The sequence below is a fragment of the Chelonoidis abingdonii genome, chromosome 6 (assembly GCF_003597395.2).
Source record: "Chelonoidis abingdonii isolate Lonesome George chromosome 6, CheloAbing_2.0, whole genome shotgun sequence".
In the NCBI taxonomy this organism is placed as follows: Eukaryota; Metazoa; Chordata; order Testudines; family Testudinidae; genus Chelonoidis; species Chelonoidis abingdonii.
In genome coordinates, this window is record NC_133774.1 from 25,164,257 (window position 1) to 25,188,839 (window position 24,583).

General features: G+C 44.6%; 2 protein-coding genes across 2 annotated transcripts in view; one reads left to right on the forward strand and one right to left on the reverse strand.

Moving 5' to 3' along the window:
- The first annotated feature begins 8,086 nt into the window (after positions 1-8,086).
- Positions 8,087-10,030, forward strand: RXFP3 (relaxin family peptide receptor 3). The gene has a single exon (XM_032763215.2). It carries the CDS (start codon positions 8,762-8,764, stop codon positions 10,028-10,030), a length of 1,269 nt encoding a protein of 422 aa, XP_032619106.1. The 5' UTR covers positions 8,087-8,761.
- A 9,570-nt stretch (positions 10,031-19,600) lies between these two features.
- Positions 19,601-24,583, reverse strand: part of SLC45A2 (solute carrier family 45 member 2) — a 52,933-nt gene continuing 47,950 nt past the window's right edge. Inside the window, exon 7 of the mRNA XM_032763221.1 lies at positions 19,601-22,679. Coding sequence (XP_032619112.1) covers positions 22,452-22,679 — 228 coding nt within the window. The 3' untranslated portion in view covers positions 19,601-22,451. The remainder of the gene's footprint in view (positions 22,680-24,583) is intronic.

Below are 24,583 nucleotides of genomic sequence, written 5' to 3' on the forward strand. Positions count from 1 at the left end.
CTACTGTTTATTCAGCACAACCAACATCTGGCAATTGCAGGTGATGAACACTGGTAGAGCTCTTCCCTTTCTATCTTCTGTTTCAGTACTGTTCATGAAGGACATTGGAAAGGACATTGGTAGCTCATCTGTGATGATTCTAAATACACAATTAATAATTTATGTGCAAAAAAAGTTAGCCTCGTGTTCTGCTCATGAAATATCTGTGAGCACATTCAAATCACAAATAAATGGGAAAAAAGAAAGTATTCAGTGAGGTTCTGTAACTCAGGAATCAGCTAATCCTCCATCACTGTTCAAGCATTGTTCGTTAGTTGTACATGGTTACAACTAAGTTAAATCACATGGTGTTATTTGTGTTCTCTCCTTGGATGAATATGAAACCCCAGCTGACAATATTATTCATACATGCAAATTTGACTTGTGTTTCCAATTCATATTACCACAGGTAACTGTGACATTAGCTACCCAGGAAGATTTATGCCATTAAAACTTGTTTACGTGAATGTTGCTATAAAGCAGAGACAAAAGGGGCGTGAGTATAACCAAAGTAAATTAATTTTAAAATTAAATATTCAAATAAAACTTTCTGCCAAGCTTTACTGCCAGTGTCCTCTAAAGTTCACCAAGAATCCATTTCCTGGAATATGCTGATTGCCATCTCATCTTCGAGAGAGGTTTTGTATTGACTACCTCATGTTCATCTCCTTTCTATACCCCCAAAAGGGGCTTTTGAGGGTGAAATTCATCCTTGTGCCGAGACTTATTGCACCAAGTCCCACTTAAACTTCTGGCCCTCAATAGGGGGAGGGGAGAAAGTGGAGTTTTAACATACAGATGAGTGGTAAAACTTCAGCTGTTAACAATTATTGCCTTAGCACAGTCGAGGCAGAGAGATCAAAGTTTCTCAAAGAAGCCAGAGTAGAGAGTCATATAAATAAAAAAGGTCCCTTTCCTTTAAATAAATAAATGCTAGGGAAATTGCTGTTAAAGGAGTTAATCATAGAGCAGAATTCTATGGAGAAAATAAAACCTTGAATTATTCAGATTCCATCTGAGCAACCTATGGTAATTACTCTTTTTAATTAAGTCCATTCAAGACCTTTAATGTTATTACTTTATTCTTCGATAATGAGAGGAAAGCAATCCTTCAAACTATAAAAATGTCACAATAAGCAGTCTCAGGGTGGGCTGGCCTGTTAATTTTTTGTATTTAAATATAATGACAAGTAATTATGAGCAATTATAATAATAAATGCCCTGCCTTTGGAGGAGGTCCAAAAGGAAGTGGAAAATAGTAGGAATCCTTCAAGATAAATAGGATGAAAATGACTATATTAAACAAACATATTTAAAGCATATTTGAAAACCAATTTTAAAGCGTGCAATGGACAAAAATCATCTTGGTGTAATTCCATTGATGTGAATGAGCCAAATTCTTCAGCTCGTGGAAATCAGTGTAAGCACCATTGGCTTTAGTGGAACTATGCTGATTAACATCCACCGAGGATCTGATTGAATGGGGGTAGTCCAGAGATTAATTACTTTAGCTTTATAAAATATGGACCAAAAAGCACGTTCCTTAAAACTCTAGGTGCCTTGGACTTAGGTTCGGGAGCTAAATAATAAAACCAGCTGCTTACCTTCCCTCACTAGCTGAATGGCCCCCTATAGACTTCTGCACCCTCAAACAAGCCTCAATTCCACCAACTCTCTCCCTTTCCAAAAGCCTTAGTACATAGATACGCTTTGCAACATTCCCTGTGTGTCAGGGGACTTGCACTGTTTCAGACCCTGACCTGGATTCTGCAAATTTTTATGCACAGGAACATTTATGGGACTACTTACATGTATCAAATTAAGCTTGTTTGCAGGATTAGGGGCTAACAGGTTTGTGCAGTGGCACCTTTGATTACTGAAAAGAGTTTACATATGTCTGATCTTCACTCAGCCTGACAAGTACAAAGTAGACTAGATCAGTTATGCACAAGTTACTATAAACTACACTGATATTCTGATGAAAAAGAAACACTACCAAAAAGAAAAAAAAATGTTACATGTTCTGAAAGGTCCTGAATTGCATTACTGCATGTGAAGAGTAAATGAAGAGTAGTGTCTTCTGGACAGGGTAGAATAATAATCAGGAAATAATTTATCTAATGAATTTTGCAATATTTTTTCAATTAAATGTGATGATTTTTTTAACAAATTTTCCCCCAGGTAGAGAAATGGGTTGATTAATGTATTCACAAATAATTCATTCACTACTTTCAAATAATTTATTCAATTTTTTAATTATTCTTCCAACTCTAGCATATTCCTTTCGCTTGTTCTAAAAATGCTTCTCCAAGGTCAAAAAGAGATGAAAGCAGAAGACAGAAGTACCTGAGGCTAAAGGAAATCTGTTGGGGTGAAATCTGTACAGACGACAAACATAAAGTTTGTATAACTGGTTAAGACAGCCATCCTTATATGCAGAAATGTCAGTGCTGCCAAGAGATGCTTTAGCTCATATTCAGTTAGCGCAACTCCCAAATGCCTTATTTGACTGGCTAGCATTATGCATACTTACATCTTTCTTCTTAATAATTCCCCACCCAGCACCAGTGTCCCGTGTCCCCTCCTTGTTTTGGAACTTCATTACAGTTTAGTCTCTATAGTGAACCAACCAAATATGTTTGGCAGGAAAATATTTGTGGAATAAAACTCATTTCACACAAGAGATAGTTTCTGTGTCTTTCCCATTTAAATTATGTGAAAATTGGGCTTACAGAAGATCTGTGTGCTCAGAATAGGGCTTTAAATCTTCAGGAAGCATGGTAAAAAATCCAATTTTGCGTATTGTGTCCTACTAATTCCTGGCATTCATATTGGCTATGGAAGATGTTAACTGACCTAAATAAAGATGATACCTTGACTGCTACTTGCAAATGGGTGGAGGGAAGGTTAACTAAAGGGAAAATTGAACAACTCTTAAGACAATGAAGAGACTTGTTTGTTGTACTCTTAATTTTGACTAAGCTCCGAAACAATGCTCTGAATATAGGACTAAAGGATCTGCATGCCAGAAAGGAGCCCTTGACTTTTCACAAGATCAGACTTGCTGTGGCCATATTCAGACCTAGGCATTTCCACCTTCCCTATATAATGTTCTTCTTCAGTTTCCACTATAGGAGTTAGCCTTCTTCATTTCCTGTCCTACGATACTATGAAACACTGTGAAACACCTACTGGCTTTTATCCTGGAAATGGCTTACTTTTGGTGGTGCCTAGTTGGTGAAGTACTTTGGGATCTTCTGACTAAAATATGCAAATTAAGTTTTTAATAATGAAGAATATTACCTGGATGTAGCTCCATCCCACTGATCACAGGAGAGGTTGAAGAGATGTAACATAAGAACATAAGAATGGCTGCACTGAGTCAGACCAAAGGTCTATCCAGCCCAGTATCCTGTCTACCGACAGTGGCCAATCCAGGTGCCCCAGAGAGAATGAACCTAACAGATAATGATCAAGTGATCTCTCTCTCTCTCTGCCATCTATTACCACCCTCTGACAAACAGAGGCTAGGGGACACCTTCCTTACCATCCTGGTAATAGCCATGTAATGGACTTAACCTCCATGAATTTATCCAGTCTTTTTAAACCCTCTATAGTCCTAGCCTTCACAACCTCCTCAGGCAAGGAGTTCACAAGTTAACTGTGCGCTGTGTGAAGAAGAGCTTTCTTTTATTTGTTTTAAACCTGCTGCCCATTAATTTCATTTGTGGCCCTAGTTATTATATTATGGGAACAAGTAAATAATTTTTTTATTCATTTCTCCACATCACTCATGATTTAATATACCTCTATCATATCCCCCCTTAGTCTCCTCTTTTCCAAGCTGAAAAGTCCTGCTCTTTAATCTTTCCTCATATGGACTCGTTCCAATCCCGTCATAAACAGATGGTTAAGGGTTAATGTCTCTTTTACTGTAAAGGGTTAAGAAGCTCAGTGAACCTGGCTGACACCTGACCAGAGGACCAATGAAGGGGACGAGATACTTTCAAATCTTGGTGGAGGGAAGGCTTTGTTTGTGCTGTTGTTTTGTTCGTTGTTCGCTCTTGAGGCTAAGAGGGACCAGACGTATACCCAGGTTTTCTCCAATCTTTCTGAATCAGTCTTCATGTTCAAAATAGTAAATAATAGCCAGGAAAAGTGGATTAGCCTTATGTTTGTTTTCTAACTTGTAAATGTGTCTTTTGCTGGAAGGATTTTTACCTCTGTTTGCTGTAACTTTGTATCTCAGGCTAAGGGGGGGAGGCTATTATGAAATCTGAATACCCTGTAAAACATTTTCCATCCTGATTTTACAGAGATAATTTTACCTTTTCTTTCTTTAATAAAAGCTTTCTTTTTAAGAACCTGACTGATTTTTCCCCTTGTTTTAAGACCCAAGGGGATTGGGTCTGAACTCACCAGGGATTGGTGGGGAAAAAGAAGGCGGAAAGTTAATTCCTCTTTGTTTAAGATCCAGGAGTTGTGAGTATAGTGAGCCTCTCAGGGTAACCCAGGGAGGGGGGTTTGGGGTGGGAAAAAGAGTAATTTCTCCTTGTGTTCAGATCCAAGGGGTTTGGGTCTTGGGTTCCCCAGGGAAGGTTTTGGGGGAACAGGAAGTGTGCCAAAGACTATATTTTTGGCTGGTGGCAGCGCACCAAATTTAAGCTGGTAATTAAGCTTAAAAGTGATCATGCAGGTCCCCACTTTTTGGACGCTAAAGTTCAAAGTGGGGAAAAAACCTTGACACCCCCTAATCATTTTAGTTGCCCTTCTCTAAACCTTTTCTAATGCCAGTATATCTGTATATATGTAAAAGAAATAAAAGGAAGCACTTCTTTACACAGCATGTCCTCAGACTGTGGAATTCTATACTCTAGAAGGTCAAAGGGTCACACATAGTAACTGAGTTTTAAAGGATGCTGGATAATTTTGTGGGCAATAACGTCTGGCCAATGTTAAGACAAGGTAATAAAACATCATGCTTGACAATGTCAGACTAGTACCACAGATATCAGGAAAGAATTTTTCCCAATATACAGCAGTGAATAATTGACCAAGTACATTACAGAGAGGTTTTGATTATCTAGGTTAGAACCTGCAGGGCTGGAAACCAGGAGCATGAGGGTTCTGATACCTCTGCATCGCCACACAAGGGTTTGGCTAGGCTCCTGCAGGAGGACCTTGTGAGGTTGGGCTTGGCAGTAAGTACCAGCCTACAGGACCTCAGTGGCAGCCCCTTGTAGCCCACTGTTTGGCTGGTATCAGTACTTAAAGCAGGAAGCTGTGAAGAGGAGCTGTCTGAGCAACAACACAGACTACCTGCCCATCTCTACTCCAGACCTTGCTTGCGACAGACCATAGATTCTAGCTTCCAACCCTGGTTTGTCCTCAACTTCGCTATTTGATTACTGTCTGTAACCTGGTCCCCAACCTCAATCTCCTGGTAATCTGTCACTGCCTGTCTCCTGACCCCTCTCAGTTTGCCCTCTGGTCTACCTTGGACTGTGACCTACAAGTAGCCTGACCCCACCTCCCTCTTGACTGTGCCTACTGGCCTATCTTGGACTCTGACCTCCTGGTACCTGACTTAGCCTGACTCCTGCTCCGACCACTATGTCTGACTGTCCATGTCTCAGTCTCACCAATCAGGCTAGATGGATAGAAAATTGGATGCATCATTTGCATAATCTGTTCGTGGAAATCCAATGTTCCTAAATGATGGGAAACATATACCAATGCATCTTATTACAGAGTATTTTCATCATAGTAGTGCCCAGCACATTATATTAGGCACTGTACATAGATGAACACACAGTCAGTCTCACTCAAGAATTTGCATTCTAAGGCCCCTATTCTTCAACTCAGAGTATACAGGGTCAGAGCCTAAGAAGACAGGCAGTACACCAAGGGTGGCCAGAGACACAATCTATACTATTTTATACACATATGCCCACTTGTAAACTTTTAAAATAAGATTCTAAAAGCACTGCCAGTTAGCCTTATATGTCTCTCGAACCTTCATTTATTGGCTGGTTTTGGGGATTTTTTTTTTTACAGATACCAGCACAGAAATGGGTCTTAAGTATGCTTCAGTTAGGGAAAGACATTCCATGGCTAAGGGGCATAGTGTAAGAAGGTACAGAAATGTCTGTGTAGAAAAGTAAATCAGATCAGTTAACAGACAATGGGGATAATACTTGACTTGTTTAAGTTGCTCTTGTGCTCTTCAGATGTTTGATTTAGAATGGATGATGGTCAAAAAAATAACTGAACATTTTCAGACCTGGTTCCTAACCCCCCTTCCTTGCCCTCCACCCACCCACTTTCAAAGTATCTTTTGCCTAGTTTGTTGACAAAAAACATATTTTACTAACTTAAGAACAGAGACAATGTACCCTACAACTGAACATGCCATATTTTATTCTGCCTCGTGCAATATCAGTTCACAAACAAAATGGCCAGCTTAGTTATTTTCCAGAATCTTTTCTTGTTCCTGATGACATACGAAACAGAAAGAACAGAGCTGGGTTTCCAATACCAGGGGGAGACTGCAGTGCTAGCAGTGAGGGAGGGAGATGTAGTTTGATTAGTGTCTTGTAGGGAGAAAATTTGACATAAAAAGGGAAGGTTGCTCAAGCGTGACACCAGATGCTACTTCCTCTTGAACTTTTTCCCACCCTCTCAGGGACTACAACAATGAAATATGGACATGAGACTTTTATTCAGTTCAAGGGCTCTGGTCAAAGGTAAACTTCTTGTCAACTCTTGGTGTCTGTAAGAAGAGTTGTCTGTGGCTGCTGATTTTCTCTAAACCCTTATTTTGTTATGTATTATTTTCCCCTGAAACCCCAGAGCCCTCTAGTGGCCAATGTTAAAGTATTCATAAGTATTTTCTATCAAAGGATCTGCGCTTTTTGAAGTCAACAGCAAATGTCGGATGGACTTCAGCTGGAGAACAATAGGACCCAAAACCAGGACCACCTACCCTGTCTAGTTTCCCTTAGTAATCCTCTACTGCATTCTTTCCACCCTACAAGGACCTAGTGTATAATGTTCATCTTTATTGTTTTCCTATAACTCATTTTAAATTAAGAGATAAGGATTACCACTATGTTCAACCTTTATTTTAAGGAGAGAAAGATTTTTAGTCATTTAATATTAATCTGTGGTTTTAACATATTTACTTTTCATTACAGAAAAATAATTCTGAGACGTTTTCGAGTTGTATTGCTTGCTCGCAAAAAAAAAAAAGGAAGAGGGAAGAAAGATCAAATAATTTTAGATTCATTCTGTAGCTAAGCAAAATGTAATACCACATCACTCCAAGGAATCCACCCATTATGGGAACATTTGATAATGATAGGTTGGTTTTGTTAATAATCCAAAATATTTGCAAAGCTTTTCATTAAACTGCATTGTCTAAACCCACAAGAATTTATGGACTCTGGTAGATTGAAAAGTCTTCGATGGGTGTAAAATATCATGTAAACAAAATAATACTGGAAATAAATATTGCACACCATTAGGAACAGAATTAGTTACACAAGAAAACAAAGAATAGTGATGTACTTCAGTTTGTGGCACAGACAAGTTGAACGATAAACAAGCTCTGTGCTTGTTTAAACTAAATGCAAACTTGCAACTGGACTACAGATTTTAAAAAAGTTTTGGTGCACACAGGAGGGGCAGCTTACCAGTTTCCTTAGACTACGATACATTTCACTACACTTATAAATTCTATGTAGAGAACGGAAGGGTGGGTTGGTTTCCACTTCCCATGACATGTTCTACTTTAGGATAAATAGAAAAGATCGGTGCGTTTTAAAGAGTGGGGGACAGAACTGAAGGGCTTTTTAAAGTGGGGAGGGGCCGCATTTCACATGACCATATTCTTCTGGATCTCAGATACTCTTTAAATGCAGCTAATTCCAACGTATGAAATTCCAGCGCTGGGGAAAGGCAAGTCCGGGCGGGGATTCTCCGGGAAGGTGAGCGGAGAGGGCGCTTGGGGGGAGACGCGCGCCGCGGGGGCGTGTGAGCTGTTCACGCCTTCGTTCGGGGGCCTGCAGAGCTCAGCGGCCGCTGATGTGCCGCTGGCTGGCTGGCAGGTGGAGAGAGCGGGCACTGACCACAGCCGGGGCTGGCCCCTGTAAGAACCTCGGAGAGCTCCGGCCGCTGCGCACGCACCTCAGCCCGCTCAAGCGGGGCAGAAGGTGAATATAAGCCGGGCGAGCCGACGGGAGGAGGCAGTGAGGGCTGGGAGCCGCGGGGAGGGGAGACGCTCCTAGAGAGGCAGCGGCAGCGAAGCACAGGTGGGCGCCTCCAAGGCGGGGAGCAGCGAGAGGCGGCTCCCTGTCCCACCGCAGCCTGGCGGGGCTGGAGTCTCCCTGCCGGCGGGGGCAGCGCCGCCCGCTCCCTGGGGGTCTGGGCTCGTTCTGCTCAGCCTGATGTGCCCCACGGCGGGCACGGCAAGGGGCGCGCCGCCTGCCAGCGCATCCCTGCCGGTGCTGCCTGCGCTGGGCACCTGAAGCGGCAGCCGCCGCGCTGGGCTTCGTGGCTGGCTGAGCTGCTGCATCTCGGGCTGGACTACGTGCTGAGCATGTGCTTTGCGGGCGAGGGGGACCCGTGCCAGCCACCGGAGCGTAGCTCCTGATCGCAGCCTCTGGGCGGGAGAGGAGGAGAGAGACCCGCTCCCTCCAGCTCCCCTACCCCTTGCCATGGGATGGACGCCCCGTGTGAGCCCAGTTACTGCTCGCTCGCCGTCAGCATGGAGGGAGCCTCCCTGGCCGGGCACTTCGGCAATGGGACCAACGAGTCCCTGCAGGAGCTCTTCAGGAGCATCAACCTGGAGCGAGCCGACGGGCTGCAGGGGGACAGCTCCGCCGTCCTGCGCATCGTCATCTCCAGCGTCTACTCGGTGGTGTGCGCCCTGGGGCTGGTGGGCAACCTGCTGGTGCTCTACCTGATGAAGAGCAAGCAGGGCTGGAAGAAATCCTCCATCAACCTCTTCGTGACCAGCCTGGCGCTCACCGACTTCCAGTTCGTGCTGACGCTGCCCTTCTGGGCGGTGGAGAACGCCCTGGACTTCACCTGGCTCTTCGGCAAGGCCATGTGCAAGATCGTCTCCTACGTGACGGCCATGAACATGTACGCCAGCGTCTTCTTCCTCACCGCCATGAGCGTGGCCCGCTACCACTCCGTGGCCTCGGCGCTGAGCAGCCGGCAGGGCAGCGCCGGGTGCTGCTCGGCCAAGTGGCTCTGCCTCCTCATCTGGGGCGCGGCCATGCTGGCCTCCCTGCCCCACGCCATCTTCTCTACCACCGCCACCGTCTTCAAAGAGGAGCTCTGCCTGGTCAAGTTCCCCGAGGGCAGGGGCAACAGCGCCCAGTTCTGGCTGGGCCTCTACCAGGCCCAGAAGGTGCTGCTGGGCTTCCTGGTGCCGCTGGCGATCATCAGCCTCTGCTCCCTGCTGCTGCTGCGCTTCCTGGGCGAGCGCCACGTGGGCCGGGCCTGCGGCGGGCCCAAGCGGCGGGCCAAGGTGACCCGCTCGGTGACGGTGGTGGTGCTGTCCTTCTTCCTCTGCTGGCTGCCCAACCAGGCGCTCACCGCCTGGGGCATCCTGGTCAAGCTCAACGTGGTGCACTTCAGCCCGCAGTACTTCCTCTCGCAGGCCTACCTCTTCCCCGTCAGCGTGTGCCTGGCGCACTGCAACAGCTGCCTCAACCCGCTGCTCTACTGCCTGCTGCGCCGCGAGTTCCGCGCCGCCCTGCGCCGCCTGCTCTGGCGCCTGGCCTCGCCCTCGCTCACCGCCACGCGCCCCTTCACCGCCACCACCAAGCCCGAGCCCGAGGAGCAGGCGCTGCGCGCCCTGGTGCCCGCCAGCCCGCTGCCCGCCCCCCAGCCCGAGCTCCTCTACTACCCACCCGGCGTGGTGGTGTGCAGCGGCCGCTGGGACGTGCCCCCCAGCAGCTCCGCCGAGCAGCGCTGCTGAGCCGCGGGGGGAGGCTGGCTGGGGGCAATGCCCACGGGGATGGGCTCCAGGGAGTGGCCCAGTCCTGGGGGCGGTGGAAGGGGTGTCTGTGGGAGATGGGCCCTGGGAAGGATGGAGGGGGGATGGGCTCTGGAGACTGACCCGATGGTGTCTGCAGGGGAGGGCTCCTGGGAGTGTCCTGGCTCTAGGAGAAGTTAGGGGAAGGGGGGTCCATGGGGATGAAACTACAGCTCTCCCCTCAGCTTTGCCAAGAGGCCCAGTCTTGGGGGTGCATATGGAGGCTGAGGCTCCATGTGGCCAGGCTACTGTGTGTGGAGGAGCCAGGGGGACTAAATGGGGGATGAGGATGGCTGGGAAGTGGAGGGTGCTTGCAGACTTTGTATGAGGAGATTGTGGGAGCACTGAGCGGTGAGACTGCAGCTGGAGCAGGTGTCCAGGCACTGTCCGGATGTCCCTTGCCTCCTCAATGAATCTTCCAGCTGCAGAGGAGGTGGCTGAGGTGTGTGGGAAGCAAGCCAGGACTTTCTACCTGCCACCTTAGAGCCCAGGTTGCGGGGGACCTGGCTTCTTTTGTCCTCTCCCAGCACTGAACTGGGGCACCAAGCACAACTCGCTGTAAATACAAGCAACTATAGCCCTGGCTCTAGCACAGCTCCAGAGAGAAGGCTGTTCGTGGGGCGTTCACTGCAGCGCTTAGCCTGTTGCCAAAGCAAAAATGATTCTCACTGATAAACAAGAACAGGAGTAACTGATGTTTGGGAGCTGGGCACTGCTGAAAAGGGGATGGGGCTTTTTCTATTTTATTACCTGTAACTATGAACTTGGCCTAGCCGTGAAATGTTATGTCCTACCATCAGCCACTGTTGTAGATCATTTGTAGTTAATGGGGTACTGTATCTGTAACTGACCATTGCTTAGAAGGAGTTAAATCACTGTACTGCCAATTTTAAAGAGGCTGAATATTCAGAGCCCAAGACCCAAGGCACCATTGTGACCATCTAGTCTGACCTCCTGTAGAACACAGGCCATAGAACTTCCCCCAATCATTCCTAAAACACATCTTTTAGAGAAACAGCTAATCTTGATTTAAAGATTGTCACCGATGAAAAATCAGCCATGAGCCCTGATAAATTGTTCCAATGGTTACAATGTCCGCACTGTTACAAATTTACACCATATTTCCAGTCTGAATTTGTCTAGCTTCAAAATTTCCAGCCCTTGGATTGTGTTATAACTTTCTCTGCTACATTCAAGAGCCCATTATCCAATCGTTCCCAGGTAGGTACTTATAGGATGCAGCCAACCAAGCTGGCTTTATCGTCTCTTTGTTAGGCTCAAACAGCTCAATCTATTTAGCTTATCACTCTAAGGCCACGTCTAGACTACGCGCCGTATCGGTGCGTTAAAATCGATTGCTCGGGGATCGCTATATTGCGTCTAATCTAGACGGGATATCGATCCCTGAGTGCGCTAATAATCGCTTGCGCGGGGAAACTCGGCACACCAAACCCCAACGGAGTTTCCGGAAATCCGACATGCGCGACCGCGAGACAAGCGAGAGATCGCCCAGGGCACAAGGTGCAGGAGGACGGGTTGAGTAGATGTCCGAATTATAGTCGACATGGCGAGCCGCGGACATCGATCCCGCACGGTGAGGACGGGTGAGTAAATCGATTTTAGATACTCAACTTCAGCTACGTTATCCACGTAGCTGAAATTGCGTATCTAAAATCGATTTTACCGCATAGTGTAGACCAGCCCTAAGGCAGTGGTTCTCAACCTTTCCAAACTATTGTACCCCTTTCAGGAGTCTGATTTGGCTTGCATATCCCAAGTTTCACTTAACTTAAAAACTGCTTGCTTAGAAAATCAGACATAAGTGTCACAGCACACTATTACTGAATAATTGTTTATTTTCTCATTTTTACCATAGAATTGCAAAATACATCAATTGGAATATAAATATTCTCACATTTCAGTGTATAGTATGCAGAGCACTATAAACAAGTCATTGTATGATACTTTTAGTTTGTACTGCACTGGTGCTTTTTATATAGTCTATTGTAAAACTAGCAAATATCTGGATGAATTGATGTACCCCCTAGAAGACCTCTGCATACCCACATGCCCCTGGTTGAGAACCACTGCTGTAAGTCATGTTTTCTAATCCTTTAATATTCTTGTGGTACTTCTCTGAATCCTCTCCCATTTATCAATATATTTCTTGTATTGTGGGTACCGAACTGTACACAATATTCCAGCAGTGGTCACAACAGTGCCAAATACAAAGGTAAAATAGCTTCTCTGCTCCTTCTTGAGCTTCCCCTGTTTATTCATCCCAGGATCGCATTAGCTTTTTTGTCCACAGCGTCACACCGGGAAGTCGTGGTCAGCTGATTATCCACCCTGACCCCAAAATCTTTTTCAGAGTCACTGCTTGCCAGGATAGAGTCCCCAATCCTGTAAGTATGACCTACATTGTTTGTTCCTAGATGTATATATTTACACTTAACCATATTAAACCACATTGCTTGCAGCCAATTGACCAAGCAGTCCTGATCACTCTGTATCGGTGACCTGTCCTCTTCATTACTGACCATTCCCCCACATTTTGTGTCATCTGCAAACTTTATCAGTCATTTTATGTTTTCTTCCTGGTAATTGATACAAATGTTAACTAGCACAGGGCTAAGAAAAGATATCAGGTTAGTTTGACACAATCTATTTTCCATAAACCCCTGTTGATTTGCATTAATTACTTTACCCTTCTTTAATTTGTTATTAGTCAAGTCCCCAACCAACTGCCCCATTATCTTGCCCAGGATCAATATCAAGCTGACAGGCCTATAATTACCTGGTTTAACCCATTTACCTTTTTAAAAATTGGCACAACATTACCTTTCCTGTGTCCTTCTAGAATTTCCCCAGGGATCCCAGCCTTACTGAAAATCAACTTTAATGGTGTAGTAAGCTCCTCAGGCAGCGCTCTTAAAACTTTTGGATGCAAGTTGTCTGGACCTGCTGATTTCAAAATGTTTACTTCTGGTAGTTTCTGTTTAATATCCTCAAGAGACGCTGCTGGAATAGAAAAAGTGTTATCATAAAATGAGACTCATCTGTTTTTTTTTTTCCCCCCCAAATACAGACAAATGTGAATATAGAGGTACTTGGCAGCATTTCTGAGTCCATTTTTGTTCATATCTGCTGCTGTGGATTTTAGATCTCCGAAGATGCTTCCCTCCATTGGGCTCTGTATATAAGATGTGCCACAAGAGGTCATTACATACCTCTTGTCACAATTAATACATACTAACCCATGTGAGAGTGATGGGTGGCCAGGATGACAGGGACAAGACCACTTCCAGGAGTTTCAGCTTGTGGAGTCTCCTACTTATCTGTTCATTCGGGGGGGAGGGACCAGTTTGTCCCTCTGTTGCATGGAGGGGTCCACTCCTTTAGCATGACCGTGAGATCCACACTGAACTCAGGAGATCCACAGAAGACAGGGTGCAGATGTTGTCTCCATTCTATGCTTGGCCCCACACCAACTCTTGGAGGATCTGTGCTTCCAGGTGCTGCTCCTACACAGCAGCCTTTGGAACCCAGAGAAAGGAGTTCCACAAGGCTGGGAGTGGGGGGCGAGGAAAACTAAAGCACCAGGTCAGGTGGTATTAAATTGCATTTTTTTCTGCTGTGTGTTTGGAGGCGAGAATCTGGAGGAGCCCCCTTCTGCCCCTGCTCTGACCTCTACAACTCTATGAAGCTGGAAGTGCAGGAGGAGCTCACAGAGGGGTACTGTGGGGGTGGGAAGGAAGGGAAGGAGCAGATTAGAGTGGTAGAATTTCCTTCTCTCTATGAATTCTTCTAGACTAGAGGTTTTGCTCCTGTTGTAACTCAAGCTGCTGTTAGTTATTAACTTGAGCTAAGTAACACAGTTGTAAATTGGATACCCTACACACTGCATGGCAGTTTATTTCAAGACACAGATGTTTGTGGTTCACCTTTGGGCTCAGCCTACAGCAAATGTTCCCTGGGAAATTCACTCCTGTCAGACTGAGGTGGGTGGAAAGGGGGAGGGGAGTGAGGGTATTCCATAAAATGGCATGGGGAGGGGCAATTTTCCTCCATTATGGGGATAGATTAGTGCATGAGGCCTTCAGTTTTTGTCCAAGAAAACCTTGTATTGACTTCAAAGGGAATTTTACTCAGGAAAGTACAGAGTCCTTCAGGATTTTGCCCCGTGCTGTACCTGCCTATGAAGTCCAGCATAGAATTAAGACTTGATTCTGTGCTCAGGCTGCAACTGGGTCAGTCATTTGAACAAAAGCACCATTATTCTGTCTCAAGACAGCTGGGACCTTTTTGGTCCTTATCGTCCTGAGCACGGCAATAGAGACATAGCACAGTGTTCAGAAAGCAACAGAAAATTATTTGGAGGAAAAAATTGATGAGGGAAGATCCTGGAGATGACTGAGTGGGGACCTGGTAATCTACAGCTATTGTAAGTGAATGAAACAGGAAGTATGGGGTAGAAGCTGATCAAACAATCTGTTTTTTGTTCAGAGCAGTGAGCTAGATTACACTGTCACCCAAGGAAAGTGCCAAGAGTCCAATCACTAGAACTTTAGAATGTGTAGGAAATCATCCTGCATGGATAGAGAAAGGTACTGGATTCAGGAGGGTCCTTCCATCTCTAACTTCCATGATACGGGGCTGGGGACAGGAACACATCTTCAGCAGCTTTGGGCTATTTCTTAGGTTGTTTGCGCAACATTCTTCAAATACATTGCACGAATGCCAAGCTGACTGGTTTCCTCCAAATGCCCATGTCTAGATTTATAACAAAATCCTCTTGTGACTCAAAGTAAAATGTTCACGTAGCTCTGTGTGCAACAGCAGTCAAAAAGCTAACAGAATGTTAGGAACTATTAGGAAAGGGATAGATAATAAGACAGTAAATATCATAGTGCCTCTATGCAAGTCCATAGTATATCCACACCTGGAATACTGTGTGCAGTTCTGGTCACTCCATCTCAAAAAAGATGTATTACAATCGGAAAAGGTACAGAGAAGGACAACACAAAATGATTAGGGATCTGGAACAGCGTCTGCATGAGAAAAGATTAAAAAAGACTGGGACTTTTCAGCTTGGAGAAGAGATGACTAGGAGGGGTTATGAAAGAGATCGATAAAATCTTGACTGGGGTGAATAAGGCGGTGTTATTTACTCCTTTACATAATACAAAAATGGGGTCATGCAATGAAATTAATAGGCAGCAGGTTTAAAACAAAAAAAAAAGGAAGTACTTCTTCACACAGCGCACAGGCAACCTGTGGAACTCATTGGCAGGTAATGTTGTGAAGGCCAAAACTATAACTGGGTTTAAAAAAGTATTAAGAACATTCCTGGAGGATAGGTCCATCAATGACTCAGCCAAGATAGTCAGGAACGTAACCGTATGCTGTGAGCGTCCCTAGCAACTGTTTGCCAGAAGCTGGGAGTGGAGGACAGGGATGGGTCACTCAGTGATTGCCTGCTCTGTTTATTCTATCTGAAGCATTAGCCACTAAGACAGGATACTGAGCTAGATGGACCATTGGTCTGACCCATCATGGTCATTCTTATGCCTAGGTGCATAACTCCTATTGATTTTAATGGTAGCCTAGGTGCTTTTGGAAATCTCACTAGGCACATATCTGCATCTTTAAACACCTAAATAGTCTGGCCGCATATAACTAGCCAAATGTTTAGTACAACCAGGACTTCAGATTTTATATCCTACCTTTCCTTTGAAGTATTTCTCCAGTAGTGACATTACTTAACTTTCTCCTAGTATGTGTTGTATGCACTGTCGTTGTAGCTGTGTCAGTCCCAGGATATTAGAGAGACAAGCATGTGTTGGCACTCTTTCCAGCAGGAAAAGATCTAGTTGTTCCCTGGTCCCCACTCCTTATATCATTATTGTCTCCTTTAGGCCAAGACATTCCCTGTGCAGACACTCCCTGTGCAGCCACATGGGGCCCCATTGAATTAAAATGGGTGCAGAAATGATCCACAAGGAACCACTTGCTGGATTGGGACCTTAGATTTAAAGCTTTTGTTAAGAGATATTTCCCTCCAGCTTAAAGAGATAATTTGTTACTGATCTGGATCAAGGGGATTATTGACAATCTGTTTATAATGAAAATTCCATTGTCAAAGTTCTCTACATCACACAAAGTGTCAGAGGTGGCTGGTAAAACAAGTTCTACAAGAAAAGACTGGATGGTGGATTAAATAGCTCCTTTGGCTCAGCATAACTGGTAAAAATGCATGGAACATCTTATTGCTTTTTTCTAACCACTGTCCAATGTCTCGATTGCAGGAAGATATGTTCCTTAGAACATACAAAGTAAGAAAATAATTGGATTCTTACATTCATATACATGTACGTATATGCACACATTTCTCAGGCTGGATATGGAAGCAGACTCATAGCTGGAATCACACGTAAGGGCCCACAGATCTGGCAAGGCTAAGAGGAAGTCAGAGGGATTATATTCCTCCTCCTGCATCATCAAGAAAATTGTTTAGTAAGTGCTAATCGGTGACACCAATGCAAACCCAGTGATGGAGATGTGGGTTGTACAGCTGTCCGTGAGTTCCTAATCTGAAGGCAATAGGGATTCCACAACTCTAAGGCCCTAATTTTCCCTGTTGCCCCTATATGGCAGGTGATTAAGTATAAGAAAAGAACCTAGTTAGACTCTTGGATCCTAGGTTTCATTTTTCAGAGCTGAAAAAACAAATCTTGGAATTTGAGCACACATGATATGGAATCATAAAGGGAAAGGTCTAACCCCATTTTACAGATATTAGTGTGGTTCTACTATGAAAGGTGTAAGTGCTTTTTCCAGGGAACAATTTTTTTTTTCTAAACATATTGTTGCCAACACTTGCGGTTTTATGGCAAGTCTCACATTATTTGGTGTTTCTCTTAAAACTCCAGCTCCTGGAGTCAAGAGAATCTCAGACACATGTACACACAAAATTAAGGAGAAAATTATGAAATGTGACTCAAGAGCATCCTAAAGGCTGAGAAAGCTGAAGACAAAAAGAACCAACCATACATTTATTTTTTAAAAAATCATGATTTTTAAGCAAATCTCATGATATTTTGAGGCCTGATTCAAAAATTTGGAATGCTTGAGGTTAGCAGTACTGTGAATGTTTTTCTGAAATTCAAAACTTAGGCTCTGACTCTGCGGTGATGTCCTGTGCTCATGTACAACCACACTGAAGTCAATGCAGATCCTTGCACCCCCATGGAATGCATTGACTTGAGCAAGCCTTTGCACAGGTTTAGGGGGTTCCCTTTATGCAGCTTGCTGCCTTACTTCTTTACCAGTAACCAGGGCTGGCTCCAGGCACCAGCTTATCAAGCAGGTGCTTGGGGCGGCCACTTCAGAGCGGGGCGGCACTTTCAAGTATTCGGCAGCAATTTGGCGGAGGGTCCCTCACTCCCGCTTGGAGCGAAGGACCTCCCACTGAATTGCTGGAGATCGTGATCGCAGCTTTTCTTTTTTCTTTTTTTTTTGGCTGCTTGGGGTGGCAAAACCCCTGGAGCCGGCCCTGCCAGTAACATTCAGTTGCTAGAAGTACTTTTAGCTTATTGTGTATTTGATGCTAACTTCAGCCAGCAACTTTCCTGAGAGAAAGAAAAAGGAAACAAAGTGTCAGCCTGGAAAGTGAACAAGGCTAACCCTTGTTTTCTGCTCTGATTCATTTAGGCCATCGCTATTTCCATTAAGGCTGGGGTAGTTACTCATCACAGAATGCACTGTATTCCAGTGGATCAAGCAAAGCACTGGAACTCAGGAGCCCTGGGTTCTATTCCTAGCTCTGCCACTGGCCTGCAGGGGGACCTTAGGTAACTCCTTTCCCCTTTCTATGCCTCAGTTTCTCCATCTGAAAAATGGCGATAATGATACCAACCTCGGCAAAGTGCTTCGAGATCTACGGATAAAAAGTGCTATATGAAGAACTGGTCTGAAATCAACAATGAAATTCAATAAAGTATTTCATTTGGGAAGGAAAAAATCAGGTAGGCAAAGTGGGGAATAACTGGCTTAGGTGATAGTACTACTGAAGAAGATCTGGAGGTTATAGTGGATCACAAATTGAATGAATGTCAATATTTTACAGTTACAAAAAAGGCAAATACCATTCCGGGATGTAGTAACAGGAGAGTAATTGTCTCACGCTAGCTGGCCCTGGCGAGACCTCAGCTGTAGTAGTGTGTCCAGTTTTGGGTGCCACACTTCAGGAAAGCTGTGGACAAATTAAAGAGTCCAGAGGAGAGCAACAAAAATGATAAAGGGCTTAGATAACATGACTGTAAAGACAAATTTAAAAAGAACTGGGCATGTATAGCTTTGAGAAAAGAAGACTGAGGGATGGGGGAGGGACCTGATGACAGCCTTCAAATATGAAAAGAGTTGCTATAAAGAGGATGATGATCAATTGTTCTCCATGTCCACTGAAGGTAGGACAAGAAGTAATGGACTTAATCTGCAGCACAGGAGATTTAGGTTAGATGTGAGGAAAAACTTTCTAAGAATAGTTAAGTACTGAAATAGGTTGTCAACAGAGATCATGGAATTTCCATCATTGGAGGTTTCTAGTAACAGGTTAAACCAGTGGTTCTCAGCTTATTCACTATTATGGGCTGCATATGCAGCCACACATTATTCCTAGGGGAATTCTGTGCAAAAAATCAAAAATTCTGCACCAAAAAACCAACATTTATGCCCAGAATATTTTAAAATTCTGCATATTTTATTTGTCAAAATAACAAAATACAATCATGCCAGCTTCAATTATTTTGGTAATTTATTTCAAAATACCTGTCAGCAAATGTCTGTAACAATACAGAAAACAAAATGTTTTTATGACAAATAGATTCATTACTAGGCATATTAGTACAGAACTTTGAGTAATTCATTTAAACTGCAATACAGAAATGTGTTTCTTGCACTCCTCAGAAGCAGTGCAAAGGCTTGGGGGAGTTGAAGTAACAGAGGAGCTGAGGGAGAGGAAAGGAGCCTGGAAGTGAATCTAGAGGGTAGGTGGGAGAAGTATGGAACAGGATTTTGTTTGAGGCAGGGGGATTGTTAGGGAATTGTGGAGCCTCCCCCATTCAGTTGGGCACATCTGCCCCTCTTCCCCATGTGTCCCTGGAGCCCCCTCCCTCTTGCCCCATGTGACCCTGCAGCACCCCTCCCATTCAGCCCCTGACTCAATGCTGTCACTCCTCTAGCTCCTGAGCCCAAACCCTAGTCTGTCCCGTCAGCTAGCCATTCTGAACCCCAGTCTGTGACCCCCCAGCAGCCCCGTGTGCCCCACTCTGTCTGTTCTAACCTGGCTTAATCGGCAGGGTGCTCTGATAAATGTAGCCAGCTGCTAGCTGTTCTGGTGCCACAACAGCCTCTGGTGGGTGAAAGGCAGAACTGCAGCATTTCTCAGGTAGAATGTATTTTCTGCGGGAAAAAAATTCTCCACCGGACATGAATTCTGCACATGCACAGGTGTAAATACATATTCTTCCTGTATGGTGCTGAGGATATCACATAGGCCACAGCTGTGTGATGATTGGGCCACAAGCAGCTCACAGGTCATGGATTGAGAACAACTGGGTTAGACAAACACCTGGAAAGGATGCCTGCCTACACACTCATACATGCCTACTCTCTCTCTCTCTCTCTCTCTATTTGGTTATACTCTACATCAGGTCTTGATATAATGGAGCCTACTTATACTGGGGTAAAACTGGATGACCAGTACCAAGCTCAATGTCTTCTTGACCTCATAGCCCATGTTATTCAGTTAAAAGCACCCATCAGTCTGCTATTAAATGCAGTAACTGATGCTATTTATAGTTTGGTCCATTCATTGAAATAAAATTAAAGGGCAGAATTGGTGGAACCTTGAAATGAATGGTACTACAGTGAACATGTTCAATATCTGTAACATTTTCAAAGTGCTGAAGCGAACCTTTGTTTCCTGCTTAGGATCTGTAATATTTAAGATTGGTTTTGGTGCCATTTAAAAGGTGTTTTTCCACACAATGCATACACCTGGAATTTTTCCATTTTTCTAATCAGGATATTTGTATTTTTGGGTGGATGCCTTTTTGTGTAGGAAACACTTAAGCGGGAATATTACTCTGGAGTCTTAAAGAAGTAGAGGATGTGTTTTAATTTCTATCCCATCCCTGGCTATGGGAGCACAAATGCAACACAGCATTGCTAAATGGACTTCAGCAAGATCAGGTGGAAGGGGGGAGAACATGCTGCAGAGCTGACAAGCCACCCAGGCTGATTTCACTGGTGTTCTCTCTCCATAGTCACACAGCACAGGTAATAAGGGAGAGAGGTTAATGGGCAGCAATGCAATGGGGGGTGTTGTCATGAGCTGTGCTGTCAGGAGGGATGAGAACAATGTTGGGGGGGGTGGGAAGGTACACCATGAAGATGCTCAAGGAATGAGACTGGAATTCCCCAGTATGAGTCTTCACTGAAGTCCCAAATGTCGGCAAGGAAACATGTTTGATAATTGACCTCGAAGGGCTTACTGTTGGGTGCCTCCTAGCAGCTAGATCCGGGAATTATTTCCACTCAGGTCCGATGCCCCTCTTCCAACCGCTGTTCACACTGCCTCCCCCAGCCCTTGCTCTCCAGGACTCGCAGCTCTCCCTCTTCATGTTTCAGCCCTGTGGCCAGCTCCCTGTATAGTCTTCCCTTTCCAGGATATCAAAGTCCCACTCAGTCAGCTGCCTGCATGTCATTCTAGACAGTCTTCTGTTCCAAGGACAGGTCCTACACTACTTTCTCAGTGGCTGAGATGCACACCACAAATAAAGACACTTCACTTTAAAAACAAATGCTGCACTTTGGAAGCAAGCAGCTCAATGCTCCTTTTGGATATATTTTAGCCAGGAATACAACTTAATAACAGGTCTGGTCTAGTATTTCTTAAGTATCCCAAACTTGACTCCAGTTAGTCAGGAATACAGAATCAGGTCTCTAAAGCTCATTCAGATATCTTTGATCTTAAGCTTTTATGGTCTAATTTAAAACTGACTTGAATCTGGATGGAATGATTCAAAAGCTCCCTGTAACAAATTCTGGTGTTTTAATGAAAATAAAGATGCAAGCTCTGTACTCAAATAAAAGTAGACTGGTTTGCCTATAGGATTTCACATATTGGTTTGAAGTGTGGATATAGAACAATTCATGGTAATGCTTTGTGGAACTGAATTAAGTTACAATAATATTCTGTCGAATGCTGTGAAAGAAGCAAAACAAGAATTTGATCAAGTTAGATTCTGATGTGCAAAAGAGGAGAGCAAACAGGTCTGAATTCATTCAGTTAAGGTAAGTACTATATAACTCGAACATTTTAGGTGGCTCACAAATTTTAGAATTTTTGGCCAAGATTTTTTAAAAACGAGTGCCTAATTTTAGACATTTAAACAAGGGACTAGATTTTCAAAGGTGCTCAACTCCCAACAGCTTGCCACCGACTCCGTATTTAGGTGCCTCAGTATGGACTTAGGAGCTCGTCTCTAGGCATCCATGTTTGAAAATCTTGTTCTGTTTTTCTTTCACATTTATATAAGCACAATATACTACATAAAGCTGTCCAGTAGTAGGATATACTGTAAAGCAGGACTTCTCAACTTTTTCCACACCAGGATTCACTTTTCCATACTATGCCTGCTCCTTATCTAGCCGGAACCCCTTTGGCAATACTGGAAGGACATAGTGGTTGTGACCAGTGCTTAATCTCTAATGAAGGTCCTGGGGTTCAAACAATTAGGTGCTGGAGCTCAAGCAATTTTTTTACTTTTATAACTGATGTGACAAGCCCAGACGTGCCGGGGCTGAGCCTGAAACAAATTGAGCACTTGGGGTGACTCCTTGACACCTCCTTGGGACCATGACCCCAGGTTAAGAACCCCCATCTTAAAAGTACCTCCTTGGAGTCTGGGATCAGTAACCCCAGCTTTCACTCTTACTGGATACATTCTTTTTGCCACACATTTCATCTCCTCTCCTTCCCAGTTTGGCTAATGATGAGCATTACCACTAATGATGAAGCGCATTACACTGCCATGTATGAAAGTGGCTTACATGTTAACACAAAATTGAGGCAGAGGAAGGAAAGTCATGGAGAGATCTTACCGCCTGAGAAGTGAGGCCACCAATTTTACCACGTATTTCCACTCTGTGGAGAAATAATGCCCTGGAATTGTAACCACTCCAGCCAATGAAACAAGAGCATGCTATAAAAATATCAGTGTAGAAACTGCACCCAATGCATACAGATCAAGAATGACAATGTTCCCATGGGGATTTCTTCCTTCATTTATGCACTGTTCTAGTCTACATACCGAACAAAAAAAGCAACAAAGCAACAGCCTGTTAATGCCACAGCAGATGCACAAATCACAACCACGATTACACTGCCTGCAGCACTGACCAAGAACCCCAGACCCACTCCAACAACGATCTGTGCCAGCTGCACCATGCAAGTGAGAGCCGCGCAGTCAATTCCCTTCCCTCTTCCAGGGGCCTCAGCTTCTCCTCCATTCTGCTCCTTTTGACTCTGCAAATAAGCATAAAATGAAACCCAGTTAAATGAGACAACTGATTAATACATAATAATACCTAGCTCTTGTATAGAATTTTTCATCACTAGATTTCAAAATGCTTTACAAAGGCAGGCGCTCCCCATTTTACAGGTGGGAAAACTGAGGCACAGAGCAGCAAAATGATTTGTGTAAGGTCACCCAGCAGCAAAATCAGGAATAGAACCTATGTCTTGAGTCTCACATCAGTGCTCTAATCACCAGACTACAGAGTTCTGAAGGGAAACTATTGTACTACATGCAACCATTGCCAGATCATGAGATAGCTGCTGCCAGCAATGGATGCTGGCTTGCTTGCTCCCTCTTTAGTCTTCTGGTGTCTAAGATGTGCTAGTCTCATGCTCTGGATGCATGTGTAGTAGCTACAGAATGAAAACAATCATTCAGATATAGTCCTTACAAACAATGACAAACTCTCCATTACCCTCTCCCAACACATCTTCCTTTATAGCAACGCTCAGCCTGGGGGGAAAATGCACATTGCAGCATGACTTGAAGGTCAGCAGATTCAGCCGTTGGCAAACCAAGCCAGGAAGAGAATTCCACAGTAGAAGACCACACTCCGCACCAAGACTGCCCTGCTTCCTGGGCTGATCGCAGCGGTCACAGTAAACATATGGGAGAGAGGGATATCTAGACTAGGCTCCAATCTATTTAAAAGTTTCAGTGTCAAAACAACAGCTTTACTTGCACCAGGTGAGGTATCCTATGCAACAGGAATCCTACCCATATTCACACACACACACATACGCCCCAGGATCCCTTGTAATGGGGTACCATGGTGAGGAGTGCACTTTGGTGGGTCTCTTAGCAGTCCATACCACAACCTCACCGTGCCACTGGTTAGTGCTTAATGCTGAACAGCAGCCATTCTACCTTCTCCTGCAGTGCACCAGCATAGCACAAGGATGGATTTAGCCCTTCATATCTGAAAACCATCTATAGTTTAGAAATCTTCTGCATAACAATGTTATCAATGTTGGGGGTCAAACAGCTGGTTCAAAACCATATAATCCATTTATTTCTAAGTAGCAAAACACAAGATTTGTCTTAATTCTTATGTGTGGACTGCGTTGTAAACGAATTGTTCTGCTTCTCTTTGTGAAACTAAAATGAAGTGATAATTTATAGATTCACTTTGCCACTCTTGCAGACTCCAGAACACAGAGGATTTGTGGTAAGCGCTCACTGCGAGATCAAAGAGCAAGCGATAAGGAGAGTTTCAGTGCTTTGTGGTGGGTAGGCAGCCAGCTCAGGGAACACAACGCCCTGTGCTGTTAAGTATGCTTGTTGATTTCTTTAAGTGCTTTTCATATTGCATTTCAAAATGCTACTCAGACTCAATTTTAAAAAAGAACTGTGGGAAATTGCTACATAACTCATCATCCTGGAGAGCCCTCTTGGGGGGAGGGTCAGACTCAGTTTCCCCACAACACTCTTCAGCCTATTCCCACTGTAGAGGTGACTTGGCCCTCCCACCAGGGCTAGCTCTAGGTTTTTTGCTGCCCTAAGCAAAAAAATATTTGGCTGCTCTCCATCCCAGCCCAGGGCTCCCCCCTGCCACCCCTCTGCCGCCCCAGCGCTGGGCTCTCCCCTTCCCCCCCACCAGTGCCACCCACACACACCTCCTGCCGTCCCAGCCCTGGGTTCTCCCCGCCCCACCTGCACCCTCCTTCCGCCGCAGCCCTGGGTCACTGGTAACTCACTCCCAGGGAGGGTCATTCAGCAGGAATTTTGGATGTGCACAAACACAGACAGGATTGTTCCCATATGCTACGAGCTGCAAGTAAAGTGGAACAATTCAGCTTGTTAGTCGAGGAATCTAGATGCAGAATAAAGACGTCCCCAAATGAGAAAGTAG